The sequence below is a fragment of the Vigna radiata genome, chromosome 10 (assembly GCF_000741045.1).
Source record: "Vigna radiata var. radiata cultivar VC1973A chromosome 10, Vradiata_ver6, whole genome shotgun sequence".
NCBI classification, from domain to species: Eukaryota; Viridiplantae; Streptophyta; class Magnoliopsida; order Fabales; family Fabaceae; genus Vigna; species Vigna radiata.
Window position 1 is genome coordinate 6,124,611 of NC_028360.1, and position 20,955 is coordinate 6,145,565.

A 20,955-nucleotide genomic window follows, 5' to 3' on the forward strand; every position below is an offset into this window, starting at 1 on the left:
GATTTGATGAATTGGAGCCTAAGCATCCAAGCTGGATGAAAATTCATGTCTACACTAAGCGAGAATTGTGAGCGTTGACGAACAAAAGAAAACTGCTTTCCACCTAGCATGCTTCCCTAAAAATGACCAAACCTAAGGCTCTAGATACCACATGGTATTGAACAACATGCCTAGATAGAAATAAAAATAAGAAGTAAACAAGAACAATTAAGAATTGAAATTAAAAGACTAAGAATGTAAGAGAGAAAGGAGAGGAAACTTATGATTTGGAGACATGTGACAACTATGAGCATTGACAAACAAAAGAAAAATGTTTTCCAGTTAGCATGTTTCCCTAAAAATGACCAAACCTAAGGCTCTAGATACCACATGGTATGGAAAAACATGCCTAGATAGAAATAAGACCTAAATTTAAAGGATCCAAGATAAACACTAAGGAGGATCGCCACTTGTTCTTCACAAGATAAGACCCGAATTAGACTAAGAGACACTTTTATATTTAAATTAAAGGGTGTTCAAGGTGTATGTACAAAGGAGACCTTAGGTTGCTTATATAGAACTAGGAGATGAAGTAGATGGAGAAAACTAAAGGATGTGGGACTTGAAGGCCTTCAAATCTAAACAACAACTCTCAAGGTTGTTTTAAGTCTCGCATATCTTAATTCCACAACTTCTTAAGGGTATATAAGCTACCTAACTAGTCTAAAGATCAAAACTAAAACTATACATGAGCTAACTTGCAATACAAGCAACTAAAAAGAAAAGACACTTATTTATTCTTCTTTCTTTTAAGTCCAAGCTATGTGAAGTTCCACCTTGCTTGCACCTTAAAGAAAAGAAGAATCTTTGGTGCCAGGATGATAACTGGGCCAAGGTTGTCAAACTCGAGAGTTTACGTAAACTCGTGAGAGTCCAGTAAACTCGACTCGTAAACTCGTAAGAGTTTACTTTGCATGAAAAAAAAATATAAATAACATCCTAATTGAAATAAGATAACAAAATTATATAAATTAAAATACATAAGTTCATAGAAATATTGTTCATAAAAATATAATGTAAAACATAAATTGAAATTTCAAATTCTCTTTGCCTAATCCTCTAATCCTCTAATAATGACATCATCATCTCCATCATCATCCTCATCTAACTCTTCCTTTGATGAATGTTGTGCATCCTCATTTTTCCCAAATGTTATATTATCAAGATCAAGAGCATCTAGAGCAGGATCTGTTGTTGCTTCATCTAAGTGAACATTTTCACCGTTATTTTCACCTTCAACTTGATCAATCTCAACAACATCATCTGCCTCTTCAGCTATCCATTCATCATCTGATTCAATGTCATCAAATGGAAGAGCTACAATTTTTCGAATTTGTCTATTTTTCAGCTTGGAGTTATACATCACATAAACTAAATCATTCATCTTTTTTTGATGCAAACGATTCCTTCTCTTTGTATGAACCTAAAATAATATATAATATTTTTAGTGAAGATATAAACATAATAAAGGAATTTATAAATTAAAAATAATTTAATTTGCCATTTCAAATGAGCTCCAATTACGCTCACATCCAGAAGAACTACAAGTCAAGCTTCGAATTCGAATAGCAAATCTCTTCAACTCCGGAGTTCCATCACCAAACATGTCCCACCATTCCCCAGGATTTAACTCTTTCCTACACTCCTTTGCATCTTCCATTCCAAAAAGTCCTCTAGCATTATGAAATTCAACAATTTGTAAATTAATTTTTCTTCTTTCTGCCATATCTGGTATCAATCTTCTCATGCAAAAATACAATCCTTCTTTGACCTCTCCACCATCATCACTTTTAAAGTTAGGTTCATAGTGGAAATGGGGGTTCAGAAAACAGGCAGCTGCATCCAAAGGCCTATGAAGTTGATTATCCCATCGAGCATCAATTATTCTCCAAACCTCTTCATAACTACATCAATTATGCTATATCAGAAATAATTTCCCACATAAGTAATTAAACATTGAATAAGTAAAATTTTGAAAATTTACCTCTTTTTGATATTGTTGAAGTTAGACCTAATCTTCTCTTTTGCACAATCCATCTCTTCATAAATGAAACCCATTGCGGGTTTTACATCTGAGTCTACTAATCTTAAGACCACCATAAGAGGGGCAGCAGCTTTCAGGCATGTGGAGACATTCTTCCAGAACCGACTATCTAATACCACATATTGTACTTTCCTACCCTCTNGTGAAGTTCCAAACTTGCTTGTCTTCCACTCTTCAGAGCTAAACATGGTCAACAATGATGCCTTCAATTCATGAAGACAAGCAAAAGTTAAATAAGCTGTGGCAAATCTAGTCACACCCGATCTTATCAAGTCTCTACCTTTAGTGAACTTTTTCAACAAGGAAATCAACATTGATCTTCCATAAATGTAAGTAGTAATCTTTCTTCCCTTCTTAATTGTCAATTCATGGACCTTTAGATTTTTTTCAAAATCTTCAAATATCAAATCAATGCAATGTGTTGCGCATGGAGTCCAATACAATCTTTTCCTCTTTTGCATCAACAACTCTCCAACTGCCTTGAAATTTGCAGCATTATCAGTGACAACTTGAACAACATTTTCTTCTCCAACAAACTCAACAACATCATCTAACATTTTGAAAACTTTATCAGCTGTTTTTGATATGTCTGAAGTGTCAAGTGAATAAAGAAAAACCATCCCTTTAGGACTATTCACCAAGAAGTTGCAAATAGAACGTCTTTTTCTATCTGTCTAACCATCCGACATAATTGTACATCCAGTTTTCTTCCACTCCTCCTTATAATCCTCAAGGATTTCATCTGTTTTATTCACAACTTGTTTCAACAGCTTTTCTCTAATGTCGTGATAAGATGGTGGTTTGTATCCAACTCCATACTTACCAATCATTTCACACATCTTTGCAAATGCTCGATTTTTAATTACATTAAAAGGAATGGCACTGGTGTAAAAGAATTCAGCCACTTGAGCGTCAACTTCTTCTTTGTATCCTTTTTTTATCATTTGATTTATAGTTGCTTGGACTCCCCCCTTACTAGTAGTAGCAACTTTTTGTTTTCCTTTAAAACTGAATACCTTGTGTCCTCCTTCAAGACGCTCACTTTCTTCCTAGTCTTCATCAATATTTATCTTTCTTTTCTTTAATGATGCATTCTTGGCTTCAACAACTATTTTTATCATCAAATTTTTTATTTCATCCGAAACAGAAGCACAAGGTTCGGAGTCCTCCCATGTTCCAGCAAGATGATGTTTAAATCTAAATATACCTCCACTCACAATCTTTGAGCAATAGTTACATTTCACTTTTCTTCCATTACTGTTAACATCAAACCCATGTTTCCATCCAATATCAGATCGATTTCCGGGAGCATTTTTACTTCTACTCTTAGTGGATGAAGATGTAGTTGCATTAATTTCCATTGAATTTGATACATTTCCAGACATGATGCTCTAAACTTTTTCACTAAAAAATCAATGACAAAAAAAATCATTTAATATTAAATATTTTCCTCTACATACAAAAATAATTAAAAAAAATACTATATATGAACAATTTTTTTATTTTAATATTTATATAATAAAATACTTTATAATAAAAACATACAGTGATATCATATACTAATACGAAGAAGACATATAAATATAATAAAATACGAATGAGGGAAACACCATTAATATTTTATTAATATCATGATAATACTGAAGTACAAACAACATTAATGGTGACAAACAACACGTTACAAATTTGAAGTGAAGCAACATTCTGATAAGACTAAAATATTATAATAAAACTACACGGCACCATCAATATTATAAAATATTCAAATACTCTCATCAAAACGGTGACAGAGGCAGTCACATCAAATCACTTTTTTTAATCAAATTAAAAATATATAATTTTATATTAAAAACTTTTAGGCATAACTCACAGCTTTTGGCTTCTGAGTGATAATTTATAATGATGATTCACATCTAATAGCATATCAATAAAAGCATCATGACTCCATAACTCCCAAACTCCATAACTCCCAGAAACGAAAACCACTTTACTCACCAGTCACCACCACACACAGTAACGCCGCACACAATGAAGCCACACACGGTAAGTCGACGATCACGACGGCGACCACGAGCAAGACAGACTGCGAACCAGGCACGACCACGAGCAAGGCGAACGGAACACAAAACGAACGAAAACCACGTGACGCCGACTGAAACGGTGAGTTCGAACTAGGCCACCGGAGCACAACCACAAGAGACCACGAACGCAAAATGGTTGTGTGAAGCACAACCTAATCCTAATCAGGTTATATATACTAATCTGAAGGAAATCTGAATGAAATCCTTTTTGTTTGGTTTATCTTTTTTAAACTCGCCAAATCGCGGCAAAATCACGAGTTTATACGATTTTAACGAGTTTATTATCGAGTTTAACGATTTCACTTAGAAACCGAGTTTGTTACCGAGTTAACTCGATCAGCATGAGTAGGAACACAAACTTGTCCGAGTTAACGAGTTAACTCGCGAGTTTGACAACCATGAACTGGGCTTTTATTTGTTGGATTCTTTCACTGATGTATCATTTGAACCGCCTTCCAATGAAATCATGGATCCCTTGTGGATGGTGTGCCATGCTTTTCTTTTCTTTTCTTTGAGCCGCTATGATAATGCATGATGATGTATGATGCATGAATGTATGAGCGAAAAATCGTGAGAGATTGATATACTTCTTTTTTTTTTTTTAATTAATTCCACGACATCCTCTAAGAACAAACTCTCTTTTTATGAATTTGGTCACTACCTTTCTGGTGACATTGGCGTAGGAGGTGGCTTCTACCCATTTGGTGAAATAGTCAATTACGACTAGTATAAAGCGATGCCCATTTGTTGCCCTGGGTTCTATAGGCCCGATGACATCTATTCCCCACATTGAAAATGGCCATGGTGCTGACAATACGTTCAGGTTTATGGGTGGCGCATTGATATTATCTATATATTTTTGTCATTTTTCACACTTTCTTACATGCATGCAACAATCTCGTTCCATGGTTAACTGAAAGTAACCTGCTCTCATAATCTCCCTAGCCATTGAGTGTCCATTCATGTGTATGCCGAATGTACCTTCATGAACTTCTTTCACAATGGCCTCAGCCTCTTTTGCTTCCACACACCTTAGGAGTACCAATTGATGATTTCTTTTGTACAAAACATCCCCGCTTAAGATAAATCTGGCCGCCAGTCTCCTTAGTGTCCTCTTATCATTCTCAGATGCATTCTCTGGGTATCCTTGAGTCTTTAGATAGTTCATAATATCGTAATACCAAGGTTTCCCATCTAACTCTTCATCTATGGAATGACAGTATGTTGGCTCTTCGTGACTCTTCATTTTGATTATTGGTATTTCCCCATCCCGGTTAATTTCAAACATCAAAGATAAGGTAGCCAAAGCATCTGCCAATTGATTATCGTCTCGCGGTATGTGATGAAACGTGATGGAATCGAAACTCTCAATCAACCTACTGATGTAAACTTGACAGGGGACTAGTTTTGCATCCCTGGTTTCCCACTCTCCCTTCAATTGGTTAATGACTAAGGCTGAGTCCCAATATACGTTCAGAATCTTCACCTCATATTCAGTCGCTGCTCTAATGCCCACAACATAAGCCTCGTATTCAGCAATATTGTTGGTGCAGTGATAAATCTCCAAATTTACATATTTTTCTGTGATATCAATTAAAGAAGAATTAGGCCTCTGATGCTGAATTTCGAATTTTGGGCGCTGTTGTTGTTGACAGATTGGGCCGCCTATAATGAACTTAAATGAAACACACGTTTTGGGTCCATCAGCGTTTAATGAAGTGTGTGTTTTGATGGCTGAAGAGTTTTGTAGGGTCTTGGTTAAAACTCTTCATTTGGAGGCAGTAACACCCTCGAGCCAAGAGAGTAAGATGAGAGAAAGGGCAAAACCGAGAAGAGAAATACCCACGTGATAGGGTTGAAGCGAAGATGACCGGCGAGTGAGGGTCACTGACCGGAGCTGACCAGAAAAGATGACATGGAGATGATCGGAGGGCTTGGAAAGGAAGCAACTGTTGATCGTCCGATGAAGAGAAGATTAAAGCGTCATCTTTGCAGTTAGTTTAATTCTCTTTGAGTGTGCTTGATCTTGGTAGAACTTTAGAGATGATCTAGGCCTTCTTTCTTCTTCTCATTCACATCTACTTCTTTCCATTGTATCCTCATTTGGACCTTAGCTTTTTCTTTGCTTTCCATCCATTATAAACCATTTTCCCCATCAATAAACAACCTTGAGAGAATTGTGAGAATTAGGGATGATTTGGAACTCCAAAAGCAGAAAAAAAAAATGAGGCCAGAGGTGAAATTGAGGAAAAAAAAAAGAGCTCTCAAAAGAACAAGAAAATCTGATCTGGAAAGAGAAGAAAAAGAGCTATGAAAAGGAGAAAAATAGAAAATTGAATTGAAAAGAAAAAAAAATAAACAAAAAGAAAGAAAAGAAAGAAAGAAAGAAAGAAAGAAAAAAAGTATAGATTCTGGCCAAGTTATGGGAAATACCTGCAGTGAGTTTTAGGTTCTACCTTCTTTCTTGCATATTCTTTAACCCATTCCAGCTTCTATTTCACAATTCTCTAACCCGTTCCAGATTTCTTTCTCATCCATCTAGCATTTCCATTCTCCATTACATTACAAGTCCTAGTGATCTAGAGTTACCATGATTCAAGCAGTGTCAACTAGAGTTTCTCCAAAGTTAAGAATTGTGGTTCATCATGACATGTGGAGTGAAACATGCTGACCTTAAACACTTGAGTGCCTTGAGTGTAAACACCTTGTCCTGTGAGGTTGAAATTTGGGCTGCTACTTCTCTGAATTGTATTTTCTGCTTGTTTTGATTGAATTTGATTGTTTGTTGCTGGCTAGAGTTGCTGAAACTTGGATTTGGAGTTGGTGATTCTGTTTGTGCAATTTTGATTAGAGAAACTAGCTAGTGTTGTGTAAATTAGCAGGGTTGAGTGAATTGTGATAGAGTCTTGTGTACCTTGTGTTTTTTTTAGTCTTGTCCTTTTTAGATTGAGTCTTTTGTTTTTGTTTTTGTTTTTCTTTTTAGTTGTCCCTGCCCAGGAGGGCAGTTCTTTAAGTGTGGGGGTGTGATAACTCTCCAAATTTACATATTTTTCTGTGTTTAGAGAGTCTTTCTTAGCTTCTATTTGTTCTTAATTGTATAGAATTAGTATAATTTTATATTTTTCTTTTAAATCTGTAGAATTGTAAAATTTTAATTAAAAATAGGGTTTTAGGTATATTTTGTAGAATTTGTATATAATTAGGAAATTAATCTTTTTCTTTAATAAAAAAGTCTTTTGATAAAAGATATTTTTTTTTAATTGATAAATCTCGTTCTCTTTTCTTTAATTTTTGATTTCTTTTTCTTTCTTTGTTGCAGATTGGATGGTTGGGCTGATTTGAAGACTTGGGCCATGGCTACTGCATATGGAGAAAGCTGATATCAATTGAAGAAGAATTGGGCCTCTAATGCTGAATTTCGAATTTTGGGCACCGTTGTTGTTGACAGATTGGGCCGCCTATAATGAACTTAAATGAAACGCACGTTTTACGTCCATCAGCGTTTAATGAAGTGTGCATTTTGATGGCTGAAGAGTTGTGCAGGGTCTTGGTTAGCACTCTTCATTTGGAGGCAGTAGCACCCTCGAGCCAAGAGAGTAAGATGAGAGAAAGGGCGAAACCGAGAAGAGAAATACCCATGTGCTAGGGTTCAAGCGAAGATGACCGGCGAGTGAGGGTCACTGACCGGAACTGACCAGGAAAGATGACGTGGAGATGATCAGAGGGCTTGGAAAGGAAGCAACTGTTGACCGTCCGATGAAGAGAAGATTAAAGCGTCATGAGCAAGTTTCCTCTTTTCCCTCTTTCATTTTCTCTTTTCTTTTCAAACCCTATAAAAGGGTGTTTCTGCCATGTAAATAGAACGCAAGAACAGACTCTGAGACACACTTTGCTTTACTCTACAGTTTTACGTTCCTTAGATTAGGGTTTTACTCTTTCGTAGAGTAGGGATTTTATTACAAGATTTCACGGAGGAATTCACGAGAGTGACAGAAGTGAGTTTTCTCTGCAGATTCTGGTATGTTTGTAATATGGTTTTCTTTTCGATTCTAATAAATCGTTGATGTTGCTTTCAGTTTCTTGTTTCAGTTTCTATGCTCGTGCTTTTCCATTCTGTTCTTGTTCAGTTTTCGATTTTTGTAATTGTTTTGTTTTGGAAATTGAATTGGATTCTGATTCTCTGCATCTCTATAATTCTTTTTGGAATTAAATGACTCCATAGCGAGCATTCTTCATCGAGATGTCTTCTCGAGTCAGAGTAGAGTTCAATGCATAAAGATTCATTGTTTCTATTTTTTCGTTTCTAGTATGTGTGTTTGTGTGCTGGTATTGAACTGTGTATGATAATTTTGAAGGAAAACATCCAAAATTTTACATCTGTCTGGATGTAATAGGACCCTGGATTGGGCCTAATTTTTCAGGAGGTCTTCTTGAGAGATGTTATGCTTCGTACTTATCAAACTAAGTTCAATTTCAGTCTTGTATTTCCTGTTCTTGTGAAACTGTGCACTGATTGATTAATTAAGTGAGAATTACCACTTTAAGTTCTGAAATATGAACTAAAAAGACCCCATAGAGGGCTTAACTTTCTCGGAATGTCTTTCTCAAGAGTGATTGAGACTCTTTCATTCAATCTAGTATGCATTTCCTCTATTCTTTGCTTGTGCCTGTTACCTTTGGGTTAGTGCTTTATTTTTAATATTTTTGTTGAATTGATGTTGAATAGTCTTAGGTCAGATTGTGATTTTAGTTTTCCTTTCATCTAGGTTCTGTTATGTGATTGAGTGTTTCTATTCCTTTAAACTGTGATTTTTTGAATTCTTTGTTAGTGTTTGTTAATTTTCTTCATTGTTGATTACTTTCCCGATTAGAATATCCACTTTATCCTTACATTTCATATAGGTTAGTTGACTGTTAGGATTTGTTTAGCTTTTAATTTCCAATTTGAGTTGCTTGTTTACGGTTCTAGTTTTAGGTAATTTTAGTTGCATTTAAATTTTCATATTAGCTTCTGTTAATGTTTCTGTTTTAGGAAGTTTAGAGTTCTATTTTCTTTTATTTCATTTCAATTCAATTTCTTTCTTCTTTTAGACAGTTTATAGATTTTAGATATTTTTTTCTTTTATTGTAGTTTCATTCATTTTAAATGTCCCCACCCAGTTTAATAGTAAATAAGTAGTATATAAGTACAAGACCTATACCAAACACTTGAAACTTGATTAGTTGAGTCTGCGGATTGATCCCCTGGTTGCCCTATACTACATTACTGGGGACTAGGGTTTGTTGACTTTTCTTGCGACCAAAAAGAGATTTCAACAAGGCCCAGCCTTCACGCAGGGGCAGCAGCGGTCCAACATCCACAAGAAGGAAGGAGCCTTCACTTTAAGGGCATCTTTCATTGAGGAAGAAGGGGTGGTCCACAATGGGGACTGGAGTAGGCAGCAACCGCCACTCTCCCCTTTGCTTTTTCTTTGATGTTTTCTTTTTGGAGGGCATGAGGAATGCTTTGAACGTTGTGTTCAACGGGATGAGAATTGTTATTTGCTAAATTCACTCTTGCCTTGTTATTTTGGTTTTCATGCAATCTTTGATTAAAGCCTAGTCCACACTTTTAATTTTATTTGGAGAATAAAGTGTTGAATCAATGTTGATGTGGTGTCACGGGCTGGCTAGACTTCACGCACTCGCTACCTTCAATTTACTTGGACAAATTGCATTCAGCGTTGAATGCTTGCTAGTGTTTAGTCATCATTCGGTTTTGCCAAATTAATAATCATTACTTTTCTACAATATTATTGTTAACGCAATTATTTTCTTTTTAGTGTTAGATGTGTCTTTCATTTCTTAGTTTAAGCATAACAATTGTTATTTTAATTCTCGCTGCAATGTGATTTATGTTTTTTAAGCTCGAGCATTGCATTTTAATAGTCTCAATTGCGTCTGGATATTTATTTATTGTATTGTTCACTTTACTTTTTCCGTTCATAATGTTGTCTATTTTGTTCGGCTTCTTTATCTTACTGCATTTCCAATTTCCTCACTTGCTTTAGAAACTGTTCAGTCTCAATGTAGAACCGTTTGGTCATCTGTAGGACCGTTCGGTCTTCATGCTCTGTTCATTTATTTCAATGTTTTCAATTATGTTTGGTTGTATTTAATTTCCAGTTTTAATTTAATTTAATTTTCCTTGAAAGAACACTTTCAAACCCCTCACTACGTGTTAGACCTAAGACTCGAACCGCATTTGGTCCTTGAGAGACGACCTAGGAGTCACTTCCTAGTACTATACTGCATTCTTTTATGCACATTAAATTTTGTATGGGGTGCGACACCCATCATCGTCCTTGGGGGGCTTGTACCCCAGGCCATATCTATTCTTATTCTGGACAACCTCTATCAGGAGGGTTCGTCCTTGCTCATATTTTCCAAGACCTTTTTCGTGCTTAAAACCTTCCTTTAGCATGACCTTAGCCATCATAAGAGAGGCACAAGACAAGTACGGACTTACTAGTATTGATTCCACATAAGTATTTCCAATGATTGAAATGCGATCTCGAGAGCTTCTTCCGCTGTCTAGACATAACGAGTAGAAAAGGGCCCGCTAACAAGGAATTCTTCTTCTCCTGAAACTATGATTAATTGGTTACCCATGACATACTTTAGTTTTTGATGTAATGTAGAGGGCACCACTCCGGCCGAATGGATCCAAGGGCAACCTAATAAGCAACTGTAGGCTTGATGAATGTCCATAACCTGGAAGGTTATTTGAAAAACACAAGGCCCGACCTGTACTGGCAAATCTATCTCTCCCATTACATCTCTCATGCTCCCATCAAAAGCTCTTACGATCATAGTACTTGGCTTCATGTGAGTCACGTCGTATGGTAATTTTCCCAGCGTCACTTTAGGCATTACATTCAAGGAGGAACCATTATCTATCACAACTCGTGCTATGGCATGACCCAAGCATTTTACAAAGATATGAAGGGCCTTGTTGTGCCCTCTCCCTTCAATGGGTATCTCTTCGTCAGTGAAGGTGAGATAATCATTAGTAGTGATGTTGCTAACAATCCCTTCGAACTGGTCCAAGGAAATATTTTGCTCAACGTGAGCACCGCCGAGTATTTTCAATAATAGCTTTCTGTGCGAGGTTGAATGCATGAGTTATTCCAAGAGGGAGATCCTAGCTGGCATGCATTTCAGTTGATCTACCACTTTATACTCGCTTTGTTGTATAAACATCAAGAATTCACAAGCTTCTTCATCGGAAACTTCTTCACCATAGCTCTTATCTGACGACACGATTTTTCCTTCTAAAAGTTCCTTATCTTTCTTTGCCAAAAGCGACGGTGAAAAGATTCGTCCACTTTTCGTTATATTGTCAGTGCCAGATATATTTTCAATGATCGGCTCGTCGCGTTCTTCCTCAAGCACACGCGTGTCATACCTCCATGGGACAGTCTTTTCATTTTTATAGGGGAAAGGGGAAGGTGTCTGGATAACGACAGAGGTCCTTCTTGGTGCTACGAGCATAGGAGGGGTCTTGGTGAAGTGAATCACTAACGGCTCTGGTAAAGTCATGTTTTGTTCTCCACTCCTTTGTGCAAATGCCTCTCCTTCTTTATCCTTATAGTAAATTTGTAAGAAACTTTTGTCAATTAGATCCTGGAGAATGCTCTTAAACACGGTACATTCACTAATGACATGTTCGGCTTCTGGATGGATTCCACATGCCTCCCCGAGGTCGCTTCTGCCCCTTAGCAATCATAGCTTTACCATCTTTTCAAAAATGAACTTTTTAGAACTTCGAATTTCACTTACATTCTTTACTAGCTTATGTCGTCCCACCTCGATGGCATTTGTTGATGTATTTCCATGTTCGGCGAGGGGGTTAACTTCGACACTAGGTTTGTCCTCCTGGAATTTCAACCATCCTGCGTCAAATAGCGATTGTACTTTGGATTTAAAAGCCATGCACCTCTTTGTCGAATGGCCAATGCCTCCCCCGTGAAAATCGCATCTTGCATTTGGATCATAATTGGGAGGGTAAGGTGGGTTGTATGGGTCTCATGGGCCGAATACTGGCCAACCCCTTCTTTAAGAGATGGGGTAACAAATCTGTATATGTCATGGGAATGGGCGTGAAATTTCTCACTGGGTACCTCCTAGGGTGAGCATTTTGACCCACGTTCTAATCAGGACCCAAGCTGGCTCCAACTCTCCAAGCATTATTTGAGGTCTGTAGGGGTTGATAATATCCTGGCTGGCGAGATTTCGTTTGGGGACCATGTGTGGTGTTGCTCACATAGGGAAGGTAACTCGAGCTTGGTGGATAACCATGAGTGGGAGCATGACCTCTCCACATAGATACTGCTGATGTCGCATGTACTCCCCCTTCTTTATTTTTCCTCGAATTAAAAATAGATTTCTTCGGAGTGGTAGCTTAAGACGTAATTTTGCCACTTTTCAGCCCGATCTCAATCCTTTCGCCTATGATGATGATATCAGCGAAATTGGAAGACACATTTCCAATCATATGCTCATAAAACGGTGGTTGTAGTGTGCTCACAAACATTGCAACCATCTCCTTATCATATAGAGGTGGCTCAACATGCGCTGCCAACTCTCTCCATCGTTGTGCATATTCCTTGAAAGACTCTTCCTTTTTCTTCGTCATGTGGTGCAATTATAATCTGTCTGGCGCGACATGTATGTTGTATTTGTATTACCTTATAAAGGCGTCCGCCAGATCTGCCCAAGAATGGATATGAGAGGAATTCAAATTCGTGTACCAATTCAATGCCACATCAGCCAAGTTATCGTGAAATAGATGAATAAGTAATTTTTCGTCATGAGCGTAGGCTGCCATTTTCCGACAATACATAGTTAAATGATTCTTGGGGCATGTGTTACCCTTGTACTTTTCGAATTCCAGCACCTTCAACTTGTGTGGAATTGCCACTCCTGGGGCTAGACTCAACCTTGCCACATCACCAAACCCGTAACTTTCAAAACCTTCTATGGCTCTCAGTCTGTCTTCTAAAATGTCGAGTTTTTCTCTTGTCCCTTCTATATTTTCCTGTAAGGGAGCTTCCTTTGTGACAATGGTGTGAGGAGACTTGGATGCTTCAATCGTCTTTGTCTCGGTTGCATGGATAGGCCCTTGGGTACTTGTGGGAATTACGCTATTAGTTATGGGAAGTGTCAAATGAGACTTTATTAAAACTAAAAAAAAGAGTACGAGTTATGAAAATATCAGTTCCTAGCTTGGGCGATGAAAGTCTTCATCACATCCACTAGTTGTTTACAATAACTAATAAAAAGAGTGACTTCTTCAGGTGAGTTACAAAAATGTGTCATTATTTCAGCCTCGGATACCATCTTGGGGATATCTTTGATAGCTCCATTGGCAAGGGCGGCTAGTTGGGAGAAATTCCCCCTCCAGTGTTCCACAGCATGCTCTTGATTCTGAATATGACTCTTCATCTGCTTCATCATAGCCTGATTTCTCTCTTCCACCTCTATCAATCTTGCTTGTTTAGCAATGCAACTCTCCATCTTCTTCACCACAGCCTTTCGCTTTTCTTCTGCCTTTTCACGCTCCTGATCTAGTTCTACCTCAAATGACATTGCCATCCTTTTCATTTCTCCCTCTGTTTCTTTGACTTGAATCTGGGCTTCGCTCAGTCTTTTTAGGGCTTCTTATCTCTCTCTTGGTCTCTTCATAAAGATATCTCCAATGTTCCTCCGCCTCTAGTGTCGTATTCCTTTCTTTCACCCTCAAGGCTAACTCCATGCTAGCGGTTGCGAGATCTTGCTTTATTCGAAGCGTATAATCTCTTTCGATGCTTTGTTTCCTGGGAATCTCTTCATATGCCCACGTCATTTCTTCCTTTTCTGCCCTCAAATCTACAACATCGTTGCGAGCATTTTGTAGCTCTTTTATTAACTTAGCATTCTGATATTTCACTCCTTCTATTTCTCTCTTCAATTATTTTACTTTATAAGACTATGGATTTAGAAATTTCCTTTCATCTGCTAGCTGACCTGTGATGGATTTGAATGGTAATTTAATGTCCTTTAACCTTTGTGCAATCCAATTGTGATAGTTGACTTCTTGGTTTATCACTTTTGTCCTTTCATCTGCTTTGAATCGCACGACGTTTCCCCAAGCTCTTCTAATCTCCCTTACCTTTTCAGTAAAACCTCCATCTTCGCAATAAATGAAAAGTGGAGTAAGATAATCGGATGATGGTGCCCCTCTCATTGGATGCCTAAACTGTCTTTGAACCAAGGTAGGATTGTAATTGATACAATACCGAGCTCCAATGAGTGGAATGTTGGGGAAATTACCACAATAATGGATGAAACCCCTATCCCTAAGCCAAGAAGGACGCCACTTTATCTTCCCTCCATTGAGACCTGCGAAGAAATGAGCCCATTCCTCTGTCCCCATGTTCTTGTCTACTGTCCCCTTGAACATACGAGAAGTCAACACTGATATAAAGTCGGCAAACAACAGATGATCTTTTGTCCTTTCCTTTCATGGAAGAAACTCATTGTCCCATAAACATCAGCAAGAATTGCAATGACAGGATTCTCCGCTCTAGTCTTCTTTGCCACAAAGGCATCTATCGCTCCATAATCGACAAAATCCTCAATCTTAGGAAACAACATGATGTCGTATAAAGTAAGGGCCAACATGTCCATGAAGGTTTCCCATTCTTCGCTGTCAGCCATATGATGAAGGTATTGCTCCAAATATTCTAGAGTGAGTCCTCTCACATGGTTTTTGGCTACCAACCTATCTTTTAACTCTCTCGGGAGCAATTTCATGATAGCAGCAATAATAGTAATGGAAGCATGGTGCTCTAGGTGCTGGTACGGAGTTGTACCTTCCAATGGTGAGCCCAAGATGTGCTCGAATTCTTCTAAGGTTGGTGCCAACTGGAAGTCTTGAAATGTAAACCAGCTCAATGGAGAATCATAATATTGAGACAACGTAGTGATAGCAAGTGATGGTACGTCCACCTCCATTAGACTGAATAGATTTCCATACTTCCTTCTGAACGCTTCTCTCTTCATAGTCTTCAATTGCTTTCCTAATCTTATCAATCTCGTTACATTCATACCAGGGACTCTGATGTGGGGTCTCCTTCTTATTATGGCGGAATTAGTTTGTTGCAAGGTTTCAGATTCCATGTTAAGTCCCAACCTTTGCGATATCAAATAACTATGTGATTTCCGCTAGTACAGGTAAAAATGTGGCTAATGCATGTGATGTATGAAACATATATGCCAAACAAATAATTAAAAGACAACATGTTTTATGCCTTTAAAGTAGGTCCAATGTCTTAAGGTTTAAGCAATGTATATTCTATCTCACAGGGAAGACTTCCTAAACCTAAGATTAAGGCCACCAGAGCTATGGTCCTTTTCACAGCTTTTCCACAAGAATTGGACGCAACTAGGTATGAAATTGCATGTAAAGAGAACAGCCACTGGGTGGAGTTTTCACGATAGCCAAACTGGAGATAGTCCATATGTGACACCGCTACACAACCCCTCTAATTCTATGTTGCACTCAGACCCGGGTATAGGGCCCCACTCATGATATGTACAATAATAATAATGAGAATAAAAACATATAAATAATTACAAAAATAAATAAAGACAATCATACATATAAATAAAGGGGAAATAACATAAAATAAAACAAAATAAAATAAAAATAAAATAAAAATAAAATAAAATAAAATAAAGAAAAACCACAACAATTTTTCAGGCCTGATTCTCTAGAGTCCCCAGCGGAGTCGCCAGCTGTCGCAACCGAGATCGCGACGGGATGGCGAACCGAAAAACAAAGTGTTTTAAGAAAAGATTTTGGGAGTCGCCACCATAATTTATTATGGAAAAACTATGGAAAAACCTTAAAGTAAAAGCATGGTCTACGAAAAAGAGATTTTTAAGTTCGGGAATCGGTTACACGTAAGGAAGGCGTTAGCACCCTATCGCGCCTGCCCAAAGGCAGTACCTTTAATTAAATGTATAAAATTAATGTGGTTTTCCAAAATAATTAATTTTCCCCAAAAGTGAAAGAAAAATAAAATAAAAGAAATTATCAGGAAACAAAAAAAATATTTTTGTTTTATGAACCCGACAAGGATTGACCTTGGTCCTACGTATATCCATTAATGGACAATCAGGGATCACGTAGTTCTTTATCTAGAAAAAGGTTTGTGAGTTTGTTTACAAGTTATTAAAGATTGTTTGACATTTTTCGAAAAGTGAACAGGTTTGGCTTAACAAAATTGACCCTTTGGTTTTAAATATTTTGTAAGTTTTTTATTTTTAAGAAAAGATTGGAAAAAAGAAAGAAAACAGTCATAGGCCGACACGTACCTTTGATTTTATGATTTCATTATAAAAAACGTGATAAGAAATGTATTTTTTATTCTTGAAATTATTGATTAATTATTTATTTTCTTTAAAAATAATAATAATAATAAAACATCAGGTTATGCGAGAGATATAGTCAATACCAAAAGAAACGAAAGAAAACATTTTTTCTATGACCTCTTTTAGAAAAACGTTATTTTGGTGTAGTGGAAGTCGTAAGCATCCAAGTACAATAAAAAAAGGAAAAGAATGGAATAAAGATGGCGTACCTTTTTAACTTCTAGAATTCCATAGTGCTTCCTTGGTGGTTGTAGTTGACAGAACCCTTATATCTCAGAACCTATTTTTCTCTATGCTCTCTCTTTCAATCTCTATTATCTCTAGGTCTTTTTCTCTATATTTTTTTCCAGTCCCTTTTTTCGTTCATAGAGTATGTATTTATAGGCACATATTGTAATATTATGACAATCTTGCCTTAATTAAGAATTAATTGACAATAGACAAAATAGGGAAAGAAATGGTCTTGATTGCAAGACAAATAAATCAAATAATATTGATTATAAAGATTATAATAATTGTCAGAAAATTTGCCCATTCTAAAAAAGGGATCTTATTTTTTTCTTCAGGAAGAAACTGATGCAACCAATTATATCAATATATTTCTAATTATTGCTTAACATTATTGCCATAATATTGATTCCAATTATTACCATATTAAACTAATATTTCAAAAAAACATTCTAAAGTGATGTGTCCTGCATTAAGGAAGATTATTTTATTATTTCTTTTTCCTTTTTTTCCTTGCCTAACATTAATTATTATTCTCTTATTTTTTAATTTTAATTATTTACTTTCCCGGACGAAATTGGGTGTTGACAACTTGATACAACCATATCTCAACCCTCAACGTCACAAACGACGACCTCAAAGCCTACTTTTAATGCTAAATCCTTACACTCACAAAAACACCAACCCAAACTTACAAACAGTTTACCTACCTCCTTCAAAATTTACCTTACAATCCTGCTTCCTACCACCTACGCCAACTCCTAAAGACATTCGTCAAACACTTCCCCTCTTCACACCTATTCAACACGACCTTAAAACCCACATATGAAAAAACATACCATACATACCAAACTTCCGCCACCAATCTTCCCAACAATACCTCAATCACCTACCTAATGCTATCATTGCCTTATCCCCACCTTTTGAACCATTCAAACTTGCCCAAATCTACCTCGCATGCCCATATACTCCCCTTTTCATGGGTCCATGGCAGTTGTCAGATCAAACAATGAGAATCAAGATAGATTGTTAACTACAATAAAGAATAAACTCATGAGTGAACCCTTTCCACTATAAACCTCACCCTCACCTACGTTCAGTGACACTAACTCTGAAGAGTTTCAATTTGTTCTTCAATAGTCATTGGATCACTTCAAAAGGATGCCAACCATTAGATTCTTCCACGTAGCCATGTGTCCTTCTACACCCCTATGTCCAAGTTTGAACCTATTCATGTAGAACATCCTAAGTTGATGTTACTTGTTGAGTTCTACCAAAATTTTTCCTTGATGCTGCTTTGACAGAATCGCTCAAACTCCCGACATATAAAAGAAGTATTTGTTGTGCCAGATGCCATAACATCTCGTTTACCTCTAGCAGACTTGAGACCACTGAAGACAATAATGGTTGAGTATGTCAAAGGCCCTCATCCTACCTTAATATGCCCAATGTTATCCAACCCCCAACAAGACATGGAGTGTTGAGCTCCCAACGATATGCAACGAGTTTGGCGCCTATCTGTATTGGCAATAAAGCATCTTCAGTCAAACAAATGTGTTGAGGCCATTCCATGCCAGCTCCAACCAACATTCTTTGGACGAGTTTGGAGAAGGAATGCTTCCTCAAAGCACCAACATTTTGGAACCATGTAGGGTTCATCACTTTGGTGATACTAATGCTACATTTTTGGTAGATCAAAGCACTACTTGATGAAGCTTCCTATAAGCGTTGCGTGCCAACGTTCCTCTATGAGCAACGTTCATTCTCTAGGAGACTTCTCAACTAGACGTCATTATCTAAGATGCTCACAATTTTTTGGTTGTCTCTTCAATGATGAGTGTTATCAAAGAAGTTGATCATCAAGACAGTTGTGCTCTCCCAATGACCTCAATTCTTGTTGAAGACACTTCTGATGAAGAAAAAGTGTTATTGGATGGCACAATGGTTGTTTCAAAAACTACACCACCTAGCCCAATCAAACCACTAAGTTCCACACCTCAACCAAACATCCCAACACCTCAAACTATCCTCACCACAACCTTTACCATCCAACAACCACAACCTTTGACCATTATCCCTCCATAAAACAACCTAACCTTATCCAATGAACCATCCACCTCCTCCATTCTTTATCATGTGCATGTCATCATTGCTGACAACAATGCTCGTCAAGAAGAAAATTTTGTCGTAATGTTTGACGCAAATAAACAAGAATAGGATGCAAAATTCACCACTATCATCACCACCCTCAATGCCCTAGCCACCCAACTCTTCCTACCCAAAACTGTTGACCCATCAACACCAACCCAACAACCACCACCATCACCACCTCCTCCTCCTTCATCCGAATCGTGATGTCAAATTTTTTAACCCTTTTGATGTTTATCAAATAAGGGAGAGAAATATATGGTGAGAAATCTTTGGGAGGATCATTAAGTCTAGGGGGAGAAATTTTATACAGGGGAGAATTTTTTTAAAAGAAAAAATTATATACATGTATATTCACGTTTTTTTACATATTGTGATACTTCAATTTATTATTCTAATACTTTGATATTCTTTTATGACATTTTGCTTTGATAGTGTTATTCATATATGTTCTGATACAATTCTTTTTAGTGTTATTTTATTTGATATAATGCATCTATTTACATATTATCTAAATAATGATTTATGACTTAAGTGAAGTCATTTATTCATTCATACATATTCATATTGTTCATTCTCCACATAACTATGATACACTTTATGAATAATGAATGCTCTAATTTTAACTTATATACTCTGATGCAATATCTAATTTACTAAAATTATTTTCTTCATATACTCTGATACATTACTTACTCTGGTAAATATGAAATGTTCCTATGATAAAGTCATAAGCTCTGACGATATATTTCAATAAAAGCTTTGAAGCTATGATGTCTTAATGCTATGATATCTTAATTCTCTGATACATATTCATACATTTTCGAATATGCTATGATATATCACACATGATCTTATTAGTTGCTCTAATACGCTAGTATCAAATTTTTTTTGAAAAAGATAAAGAAATGACTAGCATGATAGGACTAGTGAAATGCTTATATATATATGTGTGTGTGTGTTATGATGAAACATCTATCATATCTCTTCAAAGCTCTCTGATACCTATTTTTTATTAGCATATGTATTTGTTAAACATAAAAAAGGGGGAGATTGTTAAGACAAGATCGTCTAAGAAACCATTCTTTTGAAGTTTAACAAAAGCGTCTAACGAAATAGCATTCATCAAATAAACCGTCTAGGATAAGTTCACTAAACATCATATGCATAAATGGTATCTTAAACGTTGAACGTTACTCAAACAAATTAAGCTTCAACGGTCATACACGTACTATTCCTAAACTCTTATACATGTACAATGCCTAAACGTTTAAAAAACATCTAACACTTTTAATGCATGTACGAAATAGTTCCATTGTCTCTTGTGTTATGCTCTCTTTTTCTGTGCAGATCAAATCAGTACAAAGGCTTGTTCAAAAGTTATGCATCAGATTAGAAGAACTTTAAGAGATAGGAAAATATTATGGAAATGTTTCCTTTATGTCTTCTTTTTGTCTCTTGCGTACAAGCAGCATAGTTGCCTTTGTAAGATGTAACATAACATGTGACCTTGTATTAAATGGTTACATCCCTACGTTAAAATTAATACTCTAAGTAAGAGATCTTTTTCGAAGAAGTCTATATAAAGAGAATTGCATGAAAATAAGATAATAAGAATCAAGATTATTATTGCTTACGCTTATCCTATTATTTTCTCTCTCAAGCTTACGTTCTCTAAACTTTCTCCTTAAAAAAAGAAAAGTTTCTTTACAAGTTTTCATATATTCTTTATATTGATTTTACAAAATTCCTAATATTATACTTTGTATGAGATGGTTAAAGATATTTAAAATTCAATTGATAAACTTGTATATATATATATATATATATATATATATATATGTATGTATATATATATATATATATATATATATATATATGTATGTATATATATATATATGTATGTATATATATATATGTATATATATATGTATGTATATATATATATATATATAT

The 20,955-nt window shown here is 36.3% G+C and overlaps 1 protein-coding gene and 1 pseudogene across 1 annotated transcript; both read right to left on the reverse strand.

Moving 5' to 3' along the window:
- Positions 1-1,187: 1,187 nt before the first annotated feature.
- On the reverse strand, positions 1,188-3,285 carry LOC106774720 (annotated as a pseudogene).
- Positions 3,286-14,173: 10,888 nt separating this feature from the next.
- Positions 14,174-15,366, reverse strand: LOC106774721. Its single transcript, XM_014661763.1, has 2 exons — positions 14,737-15,366; positions 14,174-14,638 (listed from the first exon to the last, which is right to left on the reverse strand). Exons 1-2 carry the CDS (start codon positions 15,364-15,366, stop codon positions 14,174-14,176), a joined length of 1,095 nt encoding a protein of 364 aa, XP_014517249.1.
- Positions 15,367-20,955: the final 5,589 nt, after the last annotated feature.